Source organism: Mustela nigripes, chromosome 3, assembly GCF_022355385.1.
Source record: "Mustela nigripes isolate SB6536 chromosome 3, MUSNIG.SB6536, whole genome shotgun sequence".
In the NCBI taxonomy this organism is placed as follows: domain Eukaryota; kingdom Metazoa; phylum Chordata; class Mammalia; order Carnivora; family Mustelidae; genus Mustela; species Mustela nigripes.
Genome location: NC_081559.1, coordinates 12,888,962 through 12,913,239, shown reverse-complemented (window position 1 = coordinate 12,913,239; position 24,278 = coordinate 12,888,962). Strand labels below are relative to the sequence as shown.

General features: G+C 43.2%; 1 protein-coding gene across 6 annotated transcripts; it reads right to left on the bottom strand.

Annotated features, from left to right (window-relative positions):
• Positions 1-310: 310 nt before the first annotated feature.
• On the bottom strand, positions 311-24,040 carry CASP8 (caspase 8). Of its 6 annotated transcripts, none has more exons than XM_059393198.1 (11): positions 23,670-24,036; positions 23,041-23,142; positions 21,213-21,283; positions 12,026-12,363; positions 8,332-8,437; positions 7,387-7,525; positions 7,233-7,277; positions 6,755-6,840; positions 4,826-4,967; positions 1,736-2,234; positions 311-509 (listed from the first exon to the last, which is right to left on the bottom strand). In XM_059393198.1, the coding sequence occupies exons 4-11, from the start codon at positions 12,328-12,330 to the stop codon at positions 377-379; spliced, it is 1,455 nt and encodes a 484-aa protein (XP_059249181.1). In that variant the 5' UTR covers positions 12,331-12,363; positions 21,213-21,283; positions 23,041-23,142; positions 23,670-24,036; the 3' UTR covers positions 311-376. The 6 variants fall into 6 exon arrangements, with proteins under 6 accessions (XP_059249181.1, XP_059249180.1, XP_059249182.1 ...); XM_059393197.1 differs by having other exon boundaries at positions 21,218-21,283; positions 23,670-24,035; XM_059393199.1 differs by lacking the exon at positions 21,213-21,283.
• Positions 24,041-24,278: the final 238 nt, after the last annotated feature.

The following is a 24,278-nucleotide window of genomic DNA, read 5'->3' as shown; positions in this document are numbered from 1 at the left end:
GCTTCACTGCAGGGAATCAAATGATTCCAGGCTGAAAGCAGATGAGCCATGTGCAAAGACCGTTCATTCTGCCACGGTTTTTGAACCTCAAGTTACGATGTTACATTTCTTTTAAACTTTCTATATTTTCTTATCTACTCTAGGCTTTCTAAAAACTTTTTCATCAAATCAAAAATAAAAGTAAAATCATACCTACGATGATAAATCTCTAGCTATTACTGCAAAGCCCGAGAGTTGGGCTTAAATTTGAATGAGGTTGTACTGAATCCCATTCTCGCCCCTTCCCGCCATCCAAAAGAAAGGAAAAAAAGAAAAGCAAGAGCAGCACTTTAATCAAAATTAAATTAAGCATAGTGTTATGCAGTTAAAGCATCAGTCACAAGGGAAAAATGAGCTTTTTCCGCAGCGTGAAGGTCGGCTGTGGCATCTGTTTGCCCATGTTTCTCCTGTCATCCTTACTGCTCACTTCAAAATTCACTTCAGTAAGGATGCTGAGAATATCTTCTCCCCTGAAAAACAACAGCACTGTGACCATCTGTGGGGAAACACCACCCGCTGTCCTCGGGGTCAGGTCCCTTCCCTCAAAAATCAGGCATTTGAAATCCTAAGTTGCTAAACTAAGATATATCAAAGCTTTCCAGGTAAAGGAGGAGCTTCGGAACTTAATAACTTAACTTTGGTTTACTCAAGATCTCAAATGATCATCAGAAACTTCAGGGTCAACATCCAGATTTGGGCTCTTTCCCCCTAACCTGTTTGTACCTTACTCTTCCACGTACGATGTCACTTACCCCGTAATGACCTCAGTGCCCCCCCCCCAAAACATCAGCACCAGCAGTCTTGATGATTAAAATCAACCTACATTAATTTCCTGAACTCAATTCAGTTAAAAAAATAAGTCCTTACCTGATGCTATATCTCATACAACATGTGTGACCACTGATCACATCGGGCAAGAGAAACCCGGTGTCTCCTGCAGCCGCTCCCCCCTTCCTCGCCAGCCTCCCCTAGCAGGTGAGCTGGACAACCTGTTCCTCTACCTTTGTAGGATTCAAGGTCTAACTTACAAACGGAAAACATGGTACTGATGTTACGGTTCACTTCTTGCTCGGCCGTGGGAAGTTCTCACTCTTCATACCCCTACATCACGAAGAGCTACAGAGCTAGAAGAGGTCTTGCTATTCACCTGTCGGTCATGTGTGCCTTTGGGTGAACTATGACTACAAAACCATCATTTAACTAAAGAAAGCAGCATAAGGTATAATAAGTGAGGGAAGGATATTTTCCTCACATTTTGCGGCTTCACATCAGGCCAAATTACTGGGAAAACAAAGGGTTTCTACTCTTCAGTACTCATCTCCCACAACACATCACGAGGACTGATTAGCTATGATAGAACTTTAAGAGCTGGAGGATGTTAAACACTGAAATGGGTTATTACCTCGTTGGAAGACTTCCGAAACTAGTTGAGTTGGCTCAGTCATGTTTCTGCCTAGAAACAGAGCTGGACTGACTTTACCATCATTCCCTACTTTAGGACACCCCAACTGTCCTTTCGGGCACTGAATAAAAGAAACTGTGCAGTAAGTGTCTCTGATTTTTCCAGCTATGAACTGAAGATGTTAACACTTGCCCGCCCCCTCCTCCCACTTCGCAACTGAGCTGGGAAGTACAGCTGCGTCATCAATAACTAGAAATTTAGAAAAAAATGAAGGCCAGAGGAGGCAAAAATTACCTAGGACATCTTTCTCTCAGGCTCTGGCAAAGTGTCTGGATATACCACGTTCCCTCCATGGGGTTTCGGTAGGAAACACAATCATTCACAGTGGCCATCCCCAGCAGAAAGTCAGCATCGTCTGGGATATATCTCTTCTGACAGGAGTCTGATTCATAACACGCTTCATTCTGTTCAGAGTCGGTCTCAACAGCGATCCCCTTCTGGTAGTTATCCCCTTGACAAGCCTGAATAAAAAAGATCTTGGGCTTCCCTGCAAGGGAAGGGCACTTAGAACCAGTGAAGTAAGAGGTGAGCTCACAGATGGGGACTCCCTGTCCATCACAGCCGTAGATGATGCCCTTGTCTCCATGGGAGAGGATGCAGCAGATGAAGCAGTCCCTGGTAGTGTGGTCCATGCTTTGGTAGGATTTGAGAACGTCACAGATTTCCTTAGCCGTAGAGTCTCTGAAAGGCACGATCTCAAAATGAAGCTCACTAAAGGTCTGATGCAAAGCATCTGAAAAGAGAAACGAGACAACTCCTATTACACCACAGTAAGTCTCAAATGACAGTCCAGAGCTAGAGAGAACATTGATCAGATTAAGAATCTGAATCGGAACTAAAGTACTGGCTGATATCCATAGTTTTCTAATATTTATCGCCCTAGCTGAAAACACTTCCAGTCCTGAGGCAAATGAGAAAGGGGAGAATGCTACTGTTGGCCTTCTTTCTTTCCTCAACTGGTCTATAAGATGGGTGAGCTATTATTTAGGCTTACGATTAAGCCAATCTAAATAGTAATACTACTGACATAATCAGAATAAAAAGCAAAAAAAAAAATTGAGAAGATTCATACTTTACCTTGAACTCTCTCAAAATTGTGTAACAAAATAAAAAATATGAGGGGCGCCTGAGTGGCTCAGTCAGTTGAGCGTCTGACTCTTGCTTTCAGCTCAGGTCCTGATCTCAGGGTCATGAGATTGAGCCCCACATCAGGATCCACACTCAGCACGGAGTCCGCGTGTCCATCTCCCTCTTCTCCTCCCGCCCACTTGCACTTGCTCCCTCAAATCAATCAATCTTTAAAAAAAATACAACATGTGAATGTTCAAAAAACTAAAAGGCCTATTACAAAAAAGCTATTCCTTCTCTAACTCTCCCTATGACCCCGTCATATTTTATGAAGGCAACCACTTTCAACTTTTAACAACTATTTTTCGGTATTTACCTCCATTCTGTAATGAATTTGAGCACTTTGCTATTGATGTTTTTATATAGTTATTTACAACTTTTAGTTGAATCATTAGTACTATGTAAACATAATATTCTTTTATTATGCTTCCTTTCTTGTTAAATTTTTTGTCTTTCCTGGAATTAGTAAGTGCATTATTTTTTCATTGCTTTGTTTCCATATGCATAACCTTATTTTTTGTTCAGGTTCTCTAAGCTCTAGTCAAAGTCTTTCAACATTTTCAGGGTGCCTGATTTTAACTAAAAATTGTATATATTTAAGGCGTACAGCTAATTACACAATGAAGTGATTACCACGGTCAAGCTAATAACATATCTCCTCACGTACTTAATTACCTTTTTTGTGTGTGTATGTGGGGCATATATAAGAGCACCTGAAATACACTCTCTTAGCATATTTCTAGTATCCAATACACTATTAACTATAGTCATTATCGTGTACATTAGATCTCTAGATTGATTCATCCTCCATATCTGCAACTTTCACCTACCCTTTAACCAAAAGACCAGAAATGCAATAAAATATATTTTTTAATATTCTTTTTAATAAACATTTTTTGATAGTGGGGCACTTGGGTGGCTCAGTCAGTTAAATATGCAACTTGATTTCAGCTCAGGTCATGATGCCAAGGTTGTGACCTGGAGCCCCACATTGGGCTCCACACTGGATGTGGAGCCTGCTTAGGAGTCTCTCTGTTCCTGTCTCTCTGCCCCTCCCCCATTTGTTCATATTCTCTAAAATAATAATAATAATAAATAAATAACCTGTTTTGATAGTAAATGAATGGAAATCAAAGGCCTGAAGTCTCTTCTTCAAGACCAAGGTATATGACTATGAGTGATATAGTCAATGGGCTTAAGCTCTGTGGCATCTGAAATCTTAGATCTGCCTGAATAAACTGTTAAGAGACCATCAGCAGAGTCTTGATGATTAAAGTCAACCTATATTAATTTTCTGAACTTTATGTGGTTAAAAAACAAAGTCATTACCTGATGTTATAACTCATAAACACCATTTACAAAAATATATTGGTTGGGCTGGGTTCTTTCTTTCACTTTTAGTAGTAGCCATTTCTATGTTCACATGCTAAAAATTACTTTTTCATCTAATTTTTAAGTTCTCATAAGTTTTCATTGAACTTGTAAGTTCTTGTAAGTTCTAAGTTGCTCCTCCTAAAGAGGCTGAGCAAAAGAATTTCTGGCTAGTTTAATATTAGAAAGTGCTATATCTGTTAAAGACTCGCAATTTCATCTACCCAACTTTTATAAATGCAACTTCTGTATGTGGTCTTGATCCCAAGGCAATGTTTCACCTAATTTTTCATCTAATTCTACAAATGCACTATTCATTAAATTGAATTAAAAGCAAAGCTTAGGGATGCCTGGGTGGCTCAGTGGGTTAAGGACTCTGCCTTTGGCTCAGGTCATGATCCCAGGGTCCTGGGATCGAGCCCGGCATCAGGCTTTCTGCTCAGCGGGGAGCCTGCTTCCTCCTCTCTCTGTGCCTGCCTCTCTGCCTACTTGTGATCTCTGTCTGTCAAATAAATAAATAAAATCTTTAAAAAATAAAAATAAAAGCAAAACTTATTGCTGTGGCTTTTTAACATAAATCTTTTCATAAGATTTGATGTTTTATCTCATATACATTACTTTGATGAAAAAATTAACTTAAAAAAATAGGAGCAGAAAATTAGCAAATATATAAGAATGTTCCTCACTTCTACAAGGAAATATGGTTACATCCATTTTTTTTTTCTGAAATATGAGGCCCTGTTGGTACAATTTTTGTTCTCCCCTTTTGATACAAAAATCTTAGGTATTAGAAATATTTCACTTCTTTTCAGGGTTCTACTGTACCTGCATCCAAGTCTGTTCCATTCCTATCCTTAATGCTGTGAAGTTTGGGCACTTCCTTCCGTGCTATGCTAAAGTCATAATTGTTAAAGATCAAACAATATCCTCGAGGTTTGCTTTCCATTTGGTAAACTTTGTCCGATGTCTGGAAAACAAAAATCCAACCCAGGAGCTGACTCTGAGGGTCAAACACGTGAGATGTGAACAATCAACTTCCTAGGAAACAGTCAAGCTGTCCCCTTAGCCAAACTGGGATGCAAGGGCCCTTCAGCGGGCCTCCCCCGACTTGACGTCGTTTCTCTGGTAAACTAGATTCCACCCGTTCCCTTGACACAGGATCCTCAGACTTCGGCCTCACAGTTAGTGCGTAAAATCAGGGTCCTGATACTTGTGCCTCTTGAACCCTTGGCACGTGTATTAATACTGTTGTCATCGTAACATACTTTCATGACTTGTTCTTGTTTCTGCTCAAGGCAGCTAACACTTACAGCAGGAGCTAGAATTTAGTAATCTGTGAGCGCTCAATCAGGAGTTGCTGAATGATGAATGAATGTCTTCATGCTGTCTTTGGGCTGCCTGTCTGTCACCTTGTGATTCCGCTGGCCATCTAGTCAACTCATCTAGCTATCTGGGCTAACAGTTGAGGGTCTGCCCTTCACACATGACACAGCACGGTCCCAGGACTTTGAGAGCCGATGACTTAATTTGGCTCTCAGGACCACAGTGACAAGGAGAGAGACGGCCTCATCTGGCGGGGCTGGCTCTGTTGCAGGTTACAGTATCCAGACACTAGGACCTGACAGTATCAGTCAGAGACGGTCCCGTGTCCTGATTTTCCCAGGGCTGTTTCAGTGCTGAGATACTCAGCATCTATTGGGAAATCCATGCAGCTCCTCAAGGTAGAGACAAGGGCTCCACACTAAGGCCTCAGATTCCTAGCTCTGCTACATCATAACCTTAGGACCCTAATCTCTCTGCTACTCCATACAGTTAGCTGCTCAGTGGGACGACATTCGGTAGGGTCCTTTGTTACTTGCAAAGAGCCACGTGACTTTGGCAAATCCTTAGTTTTCACACCTAGAAAGGTCTGGTAATCTGCTCAGGAGCCCACCTGTAACTGGTCTCTCTCAGCTTAATTTCAAGTCTCCCCCTGGACTGAGAACATTCAGGGTTTCCTCTGCTTCCCGCCACAGAGACGAGTGGATAGGCTAATGAATCAGAATGTGGTTGGTCAATCTTTGAAGGTTAATAAATCAAAGTGATCGTCTAGAAAGGCAATTTTTGCATGGCTCATCGAGATGAGAACAAAGAGACCACTATATCAGGAGCCTTTGCTGCTTACTCCTAAATCAGCATGGAGAAACGGTTTCAAAATGTCAGCCTAAAAGAAAAGGCTTTGCTTTTCCCAGGCCTGCTAGACTTTTCTCCCAAAGTCTTCTCCCACTTCAGCTGAGGCAGCTGCTGAAAAGAGGCTTCTTGCTTTCTCGGCCCTCCAATTACTCTAAGGCCTTTGTCTTTGGTTTTAAAATAAAATTTTAGGAATGCCTGGGTGGTGCCATCGGTTAAGCTCTGACTCCTGATTTGTGGTAAGGTCATGGGATTGAGCCTCACGTGGAGCCTCGCGTCGGCCTCTGTACTCAGCGAGAGTCTGCCTGAGATTCTCTCTCTCTCTCTCTCTCTGCCCCTCCCCTACTCACATGCTCTCTCTCATATGTAAATAAATCTTTAAAAAATAAAATGTTAACATTTTTTACTTCTGAAACTTAAAAAGTCACATTTTAAATTTGTCCGTTTCCAAACATTTTCTATAGTTCTCGAAATTTCCAGTAAGCTTCTGCCCCTTACTAGTTTATCTGGATGCTTACAAGCTGAGGAATGCAAGAACCAGAATCTGCAATGCAAAGAGAAAAAGGCGTCCGAACTTCCACACACCTCTGATCCACAGTTCTGTTCCCTTGGAGAGTCTGACATTGGCGGTATCCTCAGCGATTTCTCTCCTACAAGCAACTGAGACATATCTGGAATGAAACATAGCAGAGAAGGGATTTGGGTAAAGAAACACAAAGCCCCCAGGATACCATAAGGTCCCTTTTAAAAAGAAAACTCACAGACTACCTTGAACATAGTATCCTTGCAGTCCACAGGAAAAAAAAAAAATCTTTTGACTGGCAGACTCCTCACCGATTTTAAACTTGCCAGCCCAGAGCTGCAACGTTCAGGTCTTTTGACAACAGGCGTATATATCTCTCAATGTGTAAAGAAGGTAACAAGTAAGCACTGAGCCTTCCTGATTTTAGGACAGCAAGGCCATTAAGATGCGGATGTGTGAGAAAGTTGTGAGAAGAGGAGGCCATGGGGTATCAGTCAGTAAAGGAACTGAAAAGTCTTAAATACGTATTATGCATATTACCATTTGAAATTTCATCTAGACTTCTTTGCGGGATCATTGTTCGCTCTGAATTAAAAAAAAAAAAACATATCTGATTAGAAACGATCACGACATACAGGGATCTGTCAATTTAAGAATACATTTTGCTACTTCACAGCTGTCAAGTTATTTCTACCTTGGCTTAATTCTTCATAATCCGTGATTTTCTTCAGCAGGCTCCTGTTTATTAGGTCACAGATTCTTTTCAGGGTGTCCAAATTTCTTTCCCCGAGGATGACCCTCTTCTCCATCTCTATGAAAATATCAAACAAGTTCTAGAAGAAAGAGAAATAAAGAAATAAAGATCGAGCCACCCTGGCTTTTCGAGGAGATTTTCTCTCTCTCTCTTTTTTTTTTTTTAAAGCCCACTTTCTCCTAACAGTGGGCGCACCCTCCCTTCCGAAGCTGACCCTCCTGACAGGCCATCCGGGTCCTCTAAAGCCAAGAGAGCACTAGAGGAGCAATTCTGTCTTTGCTGGCCCAGGAAGACAGAAATGAGAAGATAGAGGAAGAGTGACATCCGTTGTCACCCAGACCCCAGACCCCAAGCCCTGTGCTGCAAGCCCCCGGGGCCACCTTTAAGTGACGTCTGGGAAACAGCCTGGGGTGCACCGCTGAGACACAGTAGCCTCCAGGGACCACGTCTCTCCAGACCTGATGCACCTCCAGCCCGGCGCTCTCGCACGTAAGCACGCACGCACGCACGCACGCACGCACGCACGCACACGCGCATGCGCATGCACAGAGTTCCAGGCCCCACGTGATCTCGGAGCCTGCAGAAGTGGGGAGAGGCGTCCAGCTCAGCACCATGTCACCCGCTTTGGTGGGGTCCCGCAGTGGGCTGTGCCTCCACCACGTCTTCCCTAGCTACTGACTCCGCCGTGAGTCTCACCATTAATGTGACCAGCACTTCGCGGTGTACGAAGGAACGCCCTCTTTTCTTCTCTCCCCCCCCGCCGCCCCCCGCTGAAAAGTGAGGGTCCAGGTTACTTTTGCTGGAGGAACCCTCTCCGCAGTCGCAGCGGTCCCCAGCGGCTGACGCAGCCTCAGGACCCAATCTGGGTGAAACACCAGGTCTTACCGAATCATCGTTCACTCTACATCTAGGGATCTCCTGGCTCAAAAAAAACTTAAAGGACTTCAATTCCAGTTTGCTTACATCTTCTGAAATCTGAAAAAGCATGACCCTGTGGTGGGAAATGGAAACATTTTAGAAATGGTTTCCCAAATAATTTCCCAGTTGATAAAAGGAGTGGCAGTGGAAACTTGATTCCGGTCCCCTCCCCTTGAGATAGACAGCTAATGACATAATTTGGGAGTTGAATCCTTGGAGAGAGGCTGCTGCGGTGCGGTGACAGGCTACTGATTCATGCCCCGCTACTCCACCCTTAACAGAATTAAGGTCCACTATGACGTTCATTTCATTTCAGTTAAGTGAATTGTGTTTTTCCTTGGTCTTTCACTATAAAATCAAGAGCTTGTTGCAGTAGGAAAAAAAAAAAAACCACTTTGTTTTGGAAATCATGCTTTTCAAAATGCAAACTAGATCATCACTTCCTGTGGGGTTTGTTTTTTGTTTTTTTTTTTTAAGATTTATTTATTTATTTGAAAAAGAGAGCGTGTGTCTATGCACAAGCAGAGGGAGCAACAGGCAGAGGGAGAGGGAGAAGCAGGCGCCACCCTGAGCAGGAGAGAGTTCGATTGCAGGACCACGGGGGGGGGGGGGGTTCATGACCTGAGCTAAAGGCAGACACTTAACCAACTGAGACGCCTTAGTGTCCTGGATCCTCACTTCCTTAATTACAACTTATCAGTGCTCTCCTGGCCATCAACTTTAGTATGAAGGCCCAACACTTCGTTCTAGAATACAGACCATTGTGCACTGAGCCCAGCCCACCTCCTCAGCTTCTCTAGCCACTCCTCACCACCGGCCCCCATCTCCTCTCCAAACACACCCAGCTGCCCTGCCCCAACCCCTTTATGCTGTGGTCCTCACAACCCATCCCCTGTCCATCTGCAGACACAAACTCGCCCACTAACAGCTCAAGTACCTCTGTAAACTTGTAGGTAATAAATACACCATTGGGACATGTTAAGAATAATATGAATAAGTTTATCTAAAGTGCTTAAACCAACCTTTGGCAACACACTGACTGTTCAATATACAACAGGCATTATTATTTCTTAATCCATAATAGGTTCTTGGGATATGTCTGTAGAAGGAACAAAGGAATGTTTAATAAGTCAGCAAAAACTTCCACTATTGTGGTGTTAAGGAAAATAACACAAAAACATGCTAACTCCAAAGTCAATTAGAATATTAAAATTCTGAAAATAAAAATAGTATAGAAACAGAAGTTTCTCAGTATTATCATCTGCTTCATCCTTCCTCTCATGGAATCTCCACCCTAGAAGTATTTTTCCAAAGTTTTCTCAGTTTGGCCAAGATTGGGTCCAGCCAAAAGTTACCCGCCTTTTTAACTTTATTACAAGGTATTTTGTCCTATCACTTTCCTCATTACTAGAACCTACTGGCTTTTTTGTACCATCACTGTCTAGAAATAAACCTGGATAGTTTATAAGATACTGACTTTATAGGTAGCAATTATAATTTGAAAATAAACATGTCTAGTGCTTTCTTGTAAATTCAAAGGGTCCACTCTAGCATACTTTTTATTTCCTGGCTAATACCCAACATGATGAATGGGTACTTGTGCTGACCCTTTTGTTTCCAAGCTAATGTGTTACATATTTAACAGACGGGGCCACCTGGGTGGTTCAGTCAGTTAAGCCTCTGCCTTCAGCTCCGGTCATGATCCCAGGGTCCTGGGATTGCGTTCCACATTGGGCTCCTTGCTCAGCAGAAAGCCTACTTCTCCCTCTGCCTGCCATTCTCCCTGCGTGTACCCCCCAACCCGGACAAATAAATAAATAAAATCTTTTTTTTTTTTTTTTTAATGTTTTAACAGACAGATCCTCCCTTCTTATGGACTCAACCTTCCAACAGAGAGGTACAGGTCATTGTCTGGCATTGACAATTTGCTTTAGCCTTGCTTACAGGACAGAAGAAGTGCAACCTTCAGAAGACCAAGATGGCGGACACAAGATGAGACCCTCCGGCTTTCCTAGTTCTAGGGTTGTTGTTTTTAAGGATTAATTGCTGTCTTAATGAAAAGAATCATTAGGAATGTGTCACAATTGCATTAAAACAAAGTTATCCAATATTGAATAATATCTTCCCCGACTCTCCTCCCCCATTCATGTCCACCGTGGATGGGCGAATATGACTTTATTTGGGAAAAGGATTTTTGATGAGATAATCTTGTTGAGACGAGGTCACACTAGAACAAGGCTGGTCCTAATCCAATGACTGGTAGCTTTCAAAAAAGAGGAAACTTGGACAAACAGGCACAAAGAAGAGACTGGGGTGATGTATCTAAAAGCTAAGGAAGACCAGGGATTGCCTGCAAGCCCCCAAAGTGAGGGGAGGAAGGAACAAGAAACAAACTCTCCCTCAGAGTTCCAGAGGAAGCAGCCCTGTTGACACCTTCATTTCGAACATCTAGCCCGCAGAACTGTGAGAGAATGAAGGTCTCCACTGCGGCAAGCCACCCAGTTTGTCGGACGCTATCACAGAAGCCTTAGGAAACTCCTACACCCAGCAGATCTCTTCTGTCACTTAAAATGCTCAAGCTTCAAGCAGAGAAATGTACAGTAAGGAACATGCTAGAATCTCTGGTCTCTGACACTGAGGACCAGGGCAGTCATAAATAGGTCGGGCAAGTGGGGTACAGTGGCCTCCAGCCCTGGCTGTGAGGACTCACCGTCACACATGCCATCATCACTGGCCAGAGAGACAAGGCCGTAAAACGGGCCACAGCTAAGACTTGAGGAGAAGCTTTCCGAAGGGAAGCTACAAACAACGTTGAGGAGTGTCTGGCAACAGGGCATGTTGGAAGACAGAATTTGGTACTGTGTGCCTGTTTTTAAAGTCTGTTACCTCTATCATCAGTCCTCCCTCGCAACCCCAGTGCTGGTCTCTCTGCCTGTGTTTTAACAAAATCACCTTTTGCACCAAAAAAAAAAAAAAAAAAAAAAAACCCTGAAGGTGTAACAGTGAACATGACTCATTATCAGCCCTGGGGACCCACAGTCCCACAGGGAGGGAGGGGCCCAGCTTCAAGGCGTGCGGCAGGACACACGACTGAGGTCACCACTGTTCTCCTGGCAGCCGCTGGGCTCAGCAGTCTTAGTGGGGTCCCGCCTGGGCGGCCTGGACCAACAGGCAGCACACAACCCCTCACTGGAGAACTTTGTGATGCAAGTGTTTCAGGATGGAATAAAAAAGCCCAGAACCCCACTGAGAATTCCCGCAGTCCTCCATGAGCAGGTGGGAGAGGGTTTTCGGAGAAGCAGCAGTGGGCAAAGCAATGACCTGATGTGGACATCAGCAGAGCAGAGGCAAACAGAAGCGGACAGAACGGAGGGAGAGAACATTCAGCAGACGACTGTTTTCCTGTCAGCAACCTACAGGTTGTGTTTCACTTTGGAAACAAAATTTCCTGCAAGAAAAACCATACAGTAAAATTTACGGTTTAACTTTTTTTTCTTATTTGTATACAAGATCTCTAAATTTCTTAATCTGGCCCTGGTGAGACATCTTCAAGGCACTTCTAAGGTTCTACGACACCGACACCGGCCATCGGCCCCGCCCGCAAAGATGTGTACTTCGCACCCGCGCCTCCCAGGGCCTGAACTGTGGAGGCTGTCCCCACCTGTAAGCAGAGATCTGGGCTCTGCCCGGGATCTGAAGCTCTTGCTCCATCTCCTGCTTGCTGGTGTCCAGGTAGGTGACCAGCAGGTCCAGTCTGTTGATTCGGAAAAGAAGCTCCTTCAAGAAGGACAGGTTGTTTTCCTCCAACAGTCTCTTTTCCTGGAGTCTCTGGAATAACATCAGGGGATCCTTGATGGGCTCCTGCTTCTTCTGGGGGATGTAGTCCATGCTCAGGAATTTGAGGGAAGCCAGCTCATCACTGTCCAGCTGTTCTCCAATATTATAGAGGCATTTACTGAAATTCATGTTGTCCAAGTGTCAGGAGAGGGTTGTGGTAGCCTAGGTCAAAATACAATCAATATTACTTTCAGCCGAGGAAGAGAAGTACCGCTCACAAGTGTGTTCCTTCATGAAGTGTTATTATCTCTGCTCTACACCAGACATTTTACTGAGGACACCGGGAAGACAAAAACAAACAGGACACCTTTCTGCTCTCAACGAGCTCACTATTTGAGGAGGTAGATGCACAGATTAGCCAACGGTCAGAGAGTTGTGACCAGGGCACCGCAGGAATAGAGAGGAAGGAACCCTGCCTCATCCAGGGAGAAGGGTTTCCTGGAAGGAAGGTCCCTTTGGGAAGTAATTTATGCAGAAGAGGGGGGCGAGAATGTTCAAGTCAATTCAGGCAGGTGCGAGGAGCTCAGTAAAGTAACCACGAAGGGTCCGGGATGGTGGGAGAAGGGGTGAAGCTGTGGCCAGGAACCATATACAAAGGGCCTCGAACTCTGGGGGCAAGGGCTCAGGCTTTGTCCTAGAGGTGATGGGGAATTAAGGACTGTAATGCCATCCAGTTGGGGACTCTTTTCTTTTTTTTTTTTTTTTTAAGATTTTATGTACTTATTTGACAGAGACAGCAACAGTGGGAACACAAGCACGGGGGAGCTGGAGAGGGAGAAGCAGACTCCCCGCTGAGTGGGGAGCCCGACCCCGGGATTCCCACCCTCGTGGAAGGCAGATGTTTAGTGACTGAGCCACCCAGGCATCCCCTGAGATTAGCATTTCAAGTGTGGAGGATGGGGGCTCCTGGGTGGCTCAGTCGGTTAAGCATCTGCCATGGGCTCAGGTCATGATCCCAGGGGCCTGGCTGGGCTTCCTGCTCAGTGGGGAGCCCGCTTCTCCCTCTGCCCCTCCCCCATGCACGCATTCTCTCATACTCTCTCTTTCTCAAATTTTTTTTTTTTTTTTTTTAAGTATGGGGGATAGATTGGAAGGGCAGGAGGCTAGGGAAGTGATGGGGTCTGACTGAAAGCATGGTGCCAGGAAGTCAGGATGCAGTGCCGTCCCCCAAGGGCCTCAGGATCAGCACCCACGGCAGATCAAGGCCCCACGACTGGAAATGAAACGGAGTGAATTTTGTCAGCCTTCCAATTCAAACTGTCTCCAAATCAGGTGACATAATACCTCCACACACATGTTTGGGCAGGTAGAAAAGGAGAGTGCAGGGCTTCTGGAAATCCCGGACACCCTTCACGCAAACGGCCCAGGACCTGTTCCTCCTCCCATGAGCCCCCTGAGTCACACCCAACCCTCCCTGCTCTGATGGGCCCATGTCTGTGATAAAACAAGCCCCTGGTGCCGGGTTTGTACTGGATTCTTCATAGGAACAGGCGTGGGCCCCAGCTCCCTAAGGCCAGTGCCGTATCACGGTCAAAGCCAGGAAGCTTGCCAGCAGCTGACTGCCGGGAAGGGGCGGGAGTGCAACGGTTCAGAGTAGGGGCGTTAGGGTCTGACAAAAGTTAGATCAGAGCCCCTCTGGGACGCGGGCCCCAGGCCTAGGCTGCTCAGGTCCTCTGAGGGTTAGGGGCTCCCTCTGTAAAATGGGGACCACAACACCCACCTCCTAGGTGTTTGACTAAAGTAAGTCCTATAAGGCATGTGCAGATATGACGAAAAATGAATGAACAAATGAGGGTTAACCCAAAAGAAGGAAACAGATCCCGGCTGTGGGGACCCAACAGGAACTGGGCAGCTGAGAACTTCCCTCGCCCTCCTGGCTTCCCACTTCCCCGGTGGGACACTCATGAGGAAGCAGTGTTTTTCCAAACTCTGCAAAGTTGAAAAACACTTGGTTGACGCCATACTTTAGGAGGTGCTCCCAGAAAGCGGCAGTTTGAGAACCTTGAATTAGAAAACCTTTAACTTCCTGTCCAGTTCCACCATTTCCTGGACCCCACAGAGTCCGTGCTCCTGGGCACTTTCCTTAACCTCAAACGATCTTAACCTGTTTGTACCTCTTTCCTCCCGGAAGCAAAGTGGCGAGGTTTGGGGTCCTTAAGCTCCCTGCACTGGCTAACATTCTTGGATGAAAACACAAATCCTGATTCTATTACTTGACATAATGAGCAAGTGAACCAGGATCCATATATTTTCTGTATCTGACGTTAAGATGTAAGTATTTTGGGGGCACCTGGGTGGCTTAGTGGGTTAAGGGTTCAACTCTTGATTTCGGCTTAAGTCATGATCTCAGGGTCATGAAATCGAGCCCTGGATAGGACTCTGCCCTGGGCAGGGAGCCGACTTAAGATTCCCTCCCTGCCTCTCCCTCTGCTTCTCCCAACTCCCACCATCCCCTGTGGACACAGCTCGCTTGCTCTCTCGCGCTCTCTCTCTCTCAAAATACATTAATTAAATAACAGAAACATTTTAATTTGCCCCATAAGGTTAAGTTTTAATATTTTTATAAAGTGCTTTGAGAGACTTCGAAATTTTTAGTTTTTCTTTTAAGAACGCCTTTCCCGTCCCTCACCCACTCTGATTATGGAAGTAGTGTTTTTTGTGTGCGTGAAAATTGAAAATATAATAAATCATAAAGTGGTCACAGTTATCATTATCATACACACACACACACACAAGATAGCACACATCACATATACATTTATATAAAAAATCAGAATCAGGCTGCATATCCAGGTATATACACCTATTTTTTTCCCCCACTTAATATTTAGAATGAACTATTACCCCACCATTAAATATTCTTTTTTGGAATATTTTTCATGTTTTTTTTTTAAAGATTTTATTTATTCATTTGAGAAAGAGAGAGAATGAGAGAGGGAGAGAGAGAGAGAGCATGAGAGGTGCAAGGGTCAGAGGGAGAAGCAGACCCCCTGCTGAGCAGGGAGCCTGGGACTCCAGGATCATGACCTGAGTGGAAGGCAATCACTCAACCAACTGAACCACCCAGAGACCCCTATTTTTAGTGTTTCTTGATCTCCAGCATGCAGATATATCAAAATTTATTTTAAGGAATTTTCAATTTCTTTACTCTTAAAAATAATATTGTATTGAGAAGCTTTTTCATACATCCTGTGCATATCTCTGATGGTTTCTCTCTTAGAATTGGAATTATGGAGCAAAACCTTTTTTCTCCTTTTTACTCTAGAATGTACACCCTTGTCTAGACAAGTTTTCATGACTCGAAATTAGAAGAAAGTGTTTTGGACAGATACACTTTGCGTTGGATTCCCAAAGGCTGCAGATCTTTCACAAAAGCAATCAATTATCATGAAAATACTTCTATTTAGAAAACACATCTTAATATGTGGCTCACACCTAACAGCATATGTTCAAAATGTAGCAAACAAAACTGACTGAACAAACTCACAAGTTCATTGCCTAAATCACACCCCATAGCAACACATGTGTGCTAAACAGGATATGAGCGCGGACTGTCACCACAACACAATGTGCAGCCCGAAACAACTGGAAACATCCCTAATGTTCATCAGTATAGAAACGGCTAAATAAACGAAGATACAGTCAGAATACTGTGCAGCAGTTCAGAATGCACTCCATCTTCTGAAATAAAAACAATAGCAATCCAAGATGTGTTAGGACACTAGAAAAAAGTAGAAAAAGCAATCGCAATATTTTTTAAAATGTGTCTACTTTTTAAAAAATACTCAAAGCAATTCGATTTTCAGTGGTTACAGAGACATACGCAAAAGTAGAAAATAAAAAGGTAACGGGGTTCTGGGAAGAGACATAGCAAATTCAAAATTTTCTTCTGGGGAATGAAGGAGAAAATTAGAACTTGGCGGCAAAGGAGTGAAGAAAGAATAGCCCTTTTCCTGTAATACGGTAAGAAGAATGTATGCAGATATTCTCAGGTAGATGAAACTACTGTTAAAATACTTAAATGTGTTCTTGGGTTTGAAGTTGTATAAGAGAGTAAGTGAAGGAGGAACAGGAAATGACAATCTTGGAACAGGAAATGACATACCAAGGGCATATTAACCAGGAAAGGAGACTAGATCAGAGGAGGAAGCAACACAACCACAACTGTGTTTTGTTTTGTTTTTCAAGTAGGCTCCCCACCCAGCGCCCAGCTTGTAGCCCAATGCAGACTTGAACTCACGATCTTGAGATCAAGACCTCAGCTGGTATCAAGAGTCAGGAGCTTACTGCGGGTTGCTGAGGGGTGGGGGGTTATCGAGAGGGTGGCTGAGTGATGGACACTGGGGAGAGCATGTGCTGTGGTGAGTGCTGTGAAGTGTGTAAGCTGATGATTCACAGACCTGTACCTCTGGAGCAAAAAATACATTATATGTTAATAAAAAAGATACATAAAAACTGAAAAAAATAAAAATAAATTTGCAATTAAAAACATTCCCACAGAGAAAACTGTAGCCCTCCACAGCTTCATTGATGATTTCCATTACATATTCAAGAAAGAAAAAAAAGGGGGGTCAGTAGCTTAACCAACTGAGCCCCCCAGGCACCCCTATATTTGTGTTCTTAAAAGAAAAGAAAGTATTAGAAGAACTTAAACTTTAAAAAAGAACTTAAGAAAACTCAGAGAACCTATTTGCCCCCAAAATAGCAGGAAATTTCCACATACCTTTCTCAGAAAATAGAAAATCTAGTAGACTAAGTAGGAGACTCGTAGATCAAAGTGACCCAGGTGAAAACTCTAACCGTATTTTGTCCCAGTAGCAAATACACGTCCTTTCAAACACATACCAAATAGTCACAAAAATTGTCCACAAAGAAAATCTTAGTATGAGATTTCCAAAGAATACAAATACTACAGTCCATTGTCTCTTTTAGAAGGTTAACAGTGAAACTAAAAAGTAGCATTTTGATTAGAAGTTAACAATGAAAAATAGCCAAAGTGAACCCACCTACACAAAGGGCTATCCACCTTGAGGTGTTAACACACTGTACATGGGATTAGAACGATCGGGCAGACTTCTCGAACAAACTGAAATGGATCGTAACTTAATTCTTTACATTAAAATAAGCTGCAGATGAGTCAGAGACTCAAAGCTGAACATTAAAATATGAAGAAAAGAAACTTTGGAGAATTGTTTAAAATAATCATGCAGTGATTTTTTTAAAAAAGTGATACTTTCTAAGTATGACAAAAAAACTGGAAACCATTTCAGAAAGGATGATGAATGTCCTTAAATAACGACTAAAATATTCTGCCAAAATAAGCCAGACAAAAATCTAAAACTAAATAAATCTTGCACTTGGGGGGAAAGTGGAAAAAGGATTGATTTTCTTAAAGTCAATTAAAAAAAAAAAAAAAGGAGAGAGAGAGAGATAAAGACCAACGATCCAATGCATAAACACACAGTTCAGAGAAAAGTAAGTACTGGTGGCTTTATTTTTTAAAAACCGATGGCTTTTAAACATTTGAAAAGATGGTCAACTTCATTCGCTGCAAAAAAATAAAAAAAGGCAAACTGAAATTACAAAAGACCACTTTTCAACTACCAAATTGGCGAAGCACAAAACTTGCAATACAGAGTTTTGAAACCGTGAAAATGAAAACAGGAACAGGTGAGTGATTTGGCCGAAGAGGTCAGAATATGAAAGAACCCCACACTTAACTTCCAGGAGTTTCTCCTACATTAGTGATGTACTTAAAAACATGTACAGAGCTCTTCATCGCAGCACTGCTTGACAGAACAAAGGGGCAGAAACCACTGTTTATCCATATCAGAAGTTCAATGAAACCTGACGGCAATATTTAAAAAGAAGAGGAAGACCACTGTGATCAGGTTTGTGGGATTCATACAACGATGTGGCTTTGTGTAATCACTGAAGGTCCTTGAACAGAACCAATCCTCAGAAGGCTGCTTCACTGATTGTGTGGGAGAAGAGGGACTAGAAGCCCACCAGGCCAGGGCCGCCAAAGTCAGGCTTCCTGCTTGACTTTTTAGGGTGTGTATGTATTACTTATTCTACGTGGACTTACATGTAGATGAAAATCACCACTTCCTTTTTTTTTTAAGATTTCATTCATTTATTTGACAGAGAAAGAGAGCAGGAGAGCATGAGCATTGGGAGAGGCAGAAGCAGAGAACCAGCCCGGGTTTAATTCCAGCACCCTGGGATCATGATCTGAGCCAACGGCAGTCGCGAAACTGACTGAGCCACCCAGGCGCCCTGAAAATCACTACTTAAAAAACCCATTTTTATTCACAAGCTGGAAAGGAGCTAACCTAGGTCCCGTGGTGTCTAGCACCATTAGCTCCAACGTCCTTAAAATTTTTAAATAAGTTCTAACCTCTATTAAAATCTCCATTTACAGAATCAAATGAACCAAAGAACCAAACGAAAGTGGAATCTTTTTTTTCCTCCATAATTTTTTCTGAAAATGTGGTTATTGTATCCATTTTAGAAAGTACAGAAAAGAAAAAAAGAAAATAAGAATTACCTATAGTAAAAAAACAAAATAAAAAGATTTAAAAATTTTTTTAAATTAAAAAAAATTATAAATTAAAAAAAAGAATTACCTATAGTTCCACCATCCAACAATAATCACCTAATAAAATTTTACTATCTTTCCTACCAAGCATTTTATATACATACTTATATTTTCCCTCATATTTTATCATATCATACTTCTGAGGTATAAGTGGAATTTTCATTGGTAATATTGTAAGTATATCTTGATATCTTCAATTTTCTCTTCTGTGGCACAGATTTTTTTTTTTTTATGGCACAGATTTTAAAATTTGTAAAGTACAGAATCATAGGATTGGACATGATTTACATAACCAGTCTCTGCTTACAGTTAGAATAAGATCTTAAGGTGCAAATCTCCATGTATACCTCTGATTATTTTCTTAGAATAATTTCTGAGAAGTAGGAGCTACAGAGCCCAAAGAAATAAAGCTTCTTTAAGGCTTCTGTTACATATTCAATAGCATTTTCTGACAGTATATAGTAATAATAATAATAATAATAATAATAATAATAAAACAATCCAAGGCCAGGATGACATGAGTCTGGTTAGAACACGATTGGCACTCGGCTCCTGTCCTCTGTAGCTGGCTCATCTCATTCACTTTATTATCTTTGCAATAATTAGACAGTGCTTTCTCAATGACTTTTGCATCACATCAAAATGGAGATCTGGCAAGGCCTCATTTCTGGTCAGGTTTTACCAGACACCTATGGCATAACGTCAGTCTTGGTTTGTTTAGCTCACACATCTCTCTAGTCATAGTGCCTGGAAAGCAATTATCTGCAACAGAATTTCACATCTTTGATAACGGGCCACCTCTGGGCACTGTGACCCACAGGTACACGGACTGTGGCATGGTTCTTGTTTGATGGGACTGAGGTTTACTGTGTAAGACCACGGGCTAGAAACTTTGTTACAGTAATATTTTTCAAAGAACGTTTGCTGTTGTATTTTTCTGATCCTAAAATATGTAAAAGTCACACTTATTCCTCAGAGAAAGTACAGAAAAGTATAAAAAAAGTATAAAAGGTATAAAAAGAAAAAGAAAGTCACCATTCAGAAGTAATGCTTTGGTTACATTTAGTGGTTTCCTTCCACTTGTATCTGTGTGTGTGTGAACACATACATATAATGTGTTTATATACATATATAAAAGATATAAATTCGGGCGCCTGGGTGGCTCAGTCATTAAGCATCTGCCTTTGGCTCAGGTCATGATCCCAGGGTCCTGGGATCAAGCCCCGCATCAGGCTCCCTGCTCAGCGGGGAGCCTGCTTCTCCCTCTCCCTACCCACCCCCACCCCCGCCCCGCTTCTTGTGTTCCTGCTTTCGCTGTCCCTCTCTGTCACATAAATAAATAAAATCTTTAAAAAACAAATATATAGGGCCACCTGGGTGGCTCAGTTGGTTGAGGCCTCTGCCCTCAGCTCGGGTCATGATCCCAGGGTCCTGAGATCGAGCCCCACATCGGGCTCTCTGCTCAGCAGGGAGCCTGCTTCCTCCTCTCTCTCTGCCTGCCTCTCTGCCTGCTTGTGATCTCCGTCTGTCAAATAAATGAATAAAATCTTTAAAAATATATATATATTTGAATATTTTCATATATAGTGCACACAAGGCAGAAGAAAGGGATGGGGATATAATACCGCCAGGAAATTTTCTTTCACTTTCAATTATATGGTATCTATTAAATCATAACTCCATATAAATAGATTTGTATTAGACTATATATATATCTTTAATATTTGTAATAATAAATTTATGCCCCAAAGTATTTGATATATATAAATGTTTATATTATGATATACAAATATTTATATCTCTCTATTATCGTTGTCATATTACTACTGTGAAAAATCAGTTTAGAAACAAGCTCGTAGGAGAGGTGGCAGGCTCAGATTTGAGCATCTCCCTTGAGGGTTTCAACGACAGGCCCTGCAAAGATTCAGATTGTATTTTAGTTGCAAATGGAAGTCGGTGAAGGAATTTAACCAAAAAAATAGACATGTAATCATAATATTTTCAAAGACTAAAATATAAAAAAATTTTTGAAAGACAAAAATACTCCCCAAACTCAAAACCAGGAATTCTTAATAAACCCACTGCGGTAGAGAGAGGGACCCCACAGAAAGTGACAATCAGACCGGTATGTGCCGGGGCCTGGATTTAGACGGTGTCACCTCTTTCCGGAGTCCCAACTCTACCCCTGCTTAGGCCATGATTTAATTAAGGATAAGGTCTCTGTACAGACAGGCGAACTTGGAGCATTCCAGAAAAACCTCACCTAAGCTGGAGAGGGCCTTGAGATCTAGAGTCTACGGGGCTCTCGCCATGGCTCTCAGAGGGACGACTAACTCTTACGGTTTACACACCCTCCACAGCCTAGAAAATTTTAAAATTAAAGGTCTTTCTACCGGAAGGCCCAACCAACCTTACCAAAGAAGCCAGTCCTGGGACCCTCACAGTACAGAGGCAGCAGCTTCTTCACAGGCCTGTTTTCTCCTGAAGTGAATAAAACAAGAGTGAAGAGCCGAGAGAGAACAGGAACTGCTCAGTCTACTTCCTGTTTACGAAATGACTGACTCATTTAGGAGCAGCACCTCCTCCCAGAACTCAACAATCCGACCTCCAGAACTTAACAATCTGAGAGGAACAGGGGACAGGGTTCTGGGTGGAAAACTGGGCACCTGAGCTTTGGCTCTGGCTGTGAGACTTGGGATGGGTCGTTCTGCTTTTGCAAACTCATTACCACGTTCCAAAATTAGAAAGTTGGATTGGATGGTAACTAAGAACCCCCTCTCTAACTATTTCAAGAATTTACAGATTTTTCTGGGTTCATTATGAAGACCTGAATGTTTTAATTCAGTAAATATTGACCGAGAACTTCTGAGAGATCTGAAAACTGTGGGGCCCACATCATGGCTCTCAGAGGGTCTGCTAAGCCCCACAGCTAACTCTCAGGGTTTCCCATCTACATTAGAATATGAGGGTCACCCCCTTGGGCTCCAGGACCACCAGATCCCACGCTCAGCAGACTGGAAACGTCTGGCATCAAAGGCCTTTCTTGAGAGGCCCAGATGACCTTACCCAAGAGAAAAACAAATCCTAGGGTCTTTAGCATGGTCTGGGCCCTAGAGATGGAACTGCACAAAACACATTAAGCCTTTTTGCTGTGTATCAACTGAAATGTTTTCTGATGTAAAGAAATTTTTAAAAATCAAACACTACCTTTTTTAGAAACTGTCTTTTTTCTTTCCCCAAATAGAATAAGAGTTTCAGAGGGCTGAGAGCATCTTAGAGCCAAGCGGATTAAAGGAGGTGTCTAGGAAGTGTCTTTCTACCAGTAGAGAGCTGGGTAACGAGCCCTCCATGACCTTCACTCCCATTAGATTCTGCCCGTGAAGTCCAAGTGAGAACACAGCAACAGAAGGAAATCCTGTTAGGAGGGAAATCCTAACCTAGGAGGGATTCCCTGATTCTTGATGCTTCCTGAGTCTCCCCTCCCCCCACCCAGCATTCATTCCACTATTTTGTGGCCAGTTCCTGTGCGGGGCTGTGAGCTTCACAAGGGCAGGAGTACACCACACCCTTCACGTGTGTGTTCCCAGAACCTGCCACGGGGGAGCGATATTCACAAGCTACCAATGTTTCCCTCAAATCCACGAGAAGAAGAAAGTCCGTGGAGGGACAATGGGTCTGAACGGGGAGCTCCTTGACAGGGATGCTTACAAAGCCAAAGCATGTACGAGGTGATGCTCAGAAACTTTAATAATCTGAGAAAGACAAGATGAAGTGACATGGTACCTACTTTCTACCCATCAGATTGGCCAAGGTTTGCAGGTGGGATCCAGACCAAGGATGTGTGGGCAAGTTCTTAGTTCTTCCTTATAGAGGATTGTGACGTCTGCCCGGCATGTAATACCATGTAGGGCAGAAACTGGGACCTGGCAAAACAGGGAATTTCAAGTGCCAGGGCTCTCCCTTTAAAAAAAGAAGCAGGGGTGCCTCGGTGGCTCAGTGGGTTAAAGCCTCTGCCTTCAGCTCAGGTCATGATCCCAGGGTCCTGGGATCAAGCCCCACATTGGGCTCTCTGCTCGGCAGGAAGCCTGCTTCCTCCTCTCTTTCTCTCTCTGCCTACTTGTGATCTCTGTCTGTCAAATAAATAAATAAAATCTTTAAAAAGAAAGAAAGAAAGAAGCAGAATGAGCAAAATGCAATCCAAATAATACCAATATATAGGAACAATCACTAATACTTACTGAGAACTTAGTAGCACCAGGCACAGCCTCAAGCAGTTACCATGTATTATCTCATTAAATCCGCAGTACCACCTCACGAGGTAGTACGAACCCCATTTAATGCTGAGGAAACAGAAGCACAGAGAAATGACTTACTTGTTCCGGTTCATAGTGAAAAAATAGTGTGTACACACAAAACAATGATAGACTTTGCAAAGATACAGACCAATTCAGGGATAGTATCGAAAGTTTTAAAGAGCTATCTTTTGGGAGGCAGCAGAGAGGGTAGGAGGGATGGGGGGTTGCTGCGAGATGGCCGAAGGCGGTGGGTGGGCTCTCAACCCTCTGCCCACCTGGTAAAGAAAACAAAGGAAGTAGGTAAACAGTATCTTTTGGGATCTCCAAACTGATCAGGCAGAAAGAGAGACACTGTGTCTGTATTTGAGGCGGCAGGGGAGACACTGCGGGAATGTAGCAGAGTACTGGAGATCCCTCAGATTCCATGTCGCAAGGCCCAAGGCTGCAGGGCAGAGAGAAAGCCCACTCCGAGATGTGGGGCCCCGGCACGACCCTGACGTGTCCCCACTCCGCCTGCTGAATGAGTCCGGGAAACACGCTACATCAGAAGCCTCTCTGCACCAGGCACTCACCTGGTCCCCCTGTCCCAGCGACATCCACAGAGCACCCGATGCCAAGACCCCCGAACGGCCTAACGTCACAGACTCCTAAGGCCTGTCCACCCAGCCCGAGAAAAATCCCTTGAAAGAGGGTGGGGATGAGGAGAGTGTGGATGGAAACACCTCCAGGAAGAAGTTTTCTTTTACTTTCGATAAGGCCACCTTCTGTCTCCCTCAGTGGACTCACTTCCTGTTCTTCACATTCAAAATTTACTAGTGAATTCAGCCGGGCTTTTAAAAAAAAAAAAAAAAAAAAAAAAAACAAGTCCCAAGAGACAAGAGCAGAATCTGGTCTTCCGTTAGCAAGAAAAAAAAATTCCTCAACAGAAACCTCTAGAAACTAAATCTGATTCCTAAAGCAAAAGGACAAGGATGACTCACTCAAACAAGAATTGCTTCTTAAAGGAACCGACGTCCAATTTCTAACCATTCAGAAGAGGAACTTTGGCCACTTGTCAACATGTAGACTAGCTGGTTAGTGAAGGGGGCAGAGTATGCCCCCCAAAATAAACCACTTTGCATATGGATTATTTTTAATTAGAGTTTCATGAGAAGTAACCAGTGCAAGCAGGACAGTTTGAA

Coding starts and splice junctions, on each gene's coding strand:
- CASP8 (XM_059393198.1), bottom strand. CDS start 12,330: ATGAATTTCAGTAAATGCCTCTATAATATTGGAGAACAGCTGGACAGT. Junction 7,526..8,331: donor GTAGAGTGAACGATGATTCG/GTAAGACCTGGT, acceptor TCTTTCTTCTAG/AACTTGTTTGATATTTTCAT. Junction 6,841..7,232: donor TCTAGATGAAATTTCAAATG/GTAATATGCATA, acceptor GTTTCATTCCAG/ATATGTCTCAGTTGCTTGTA.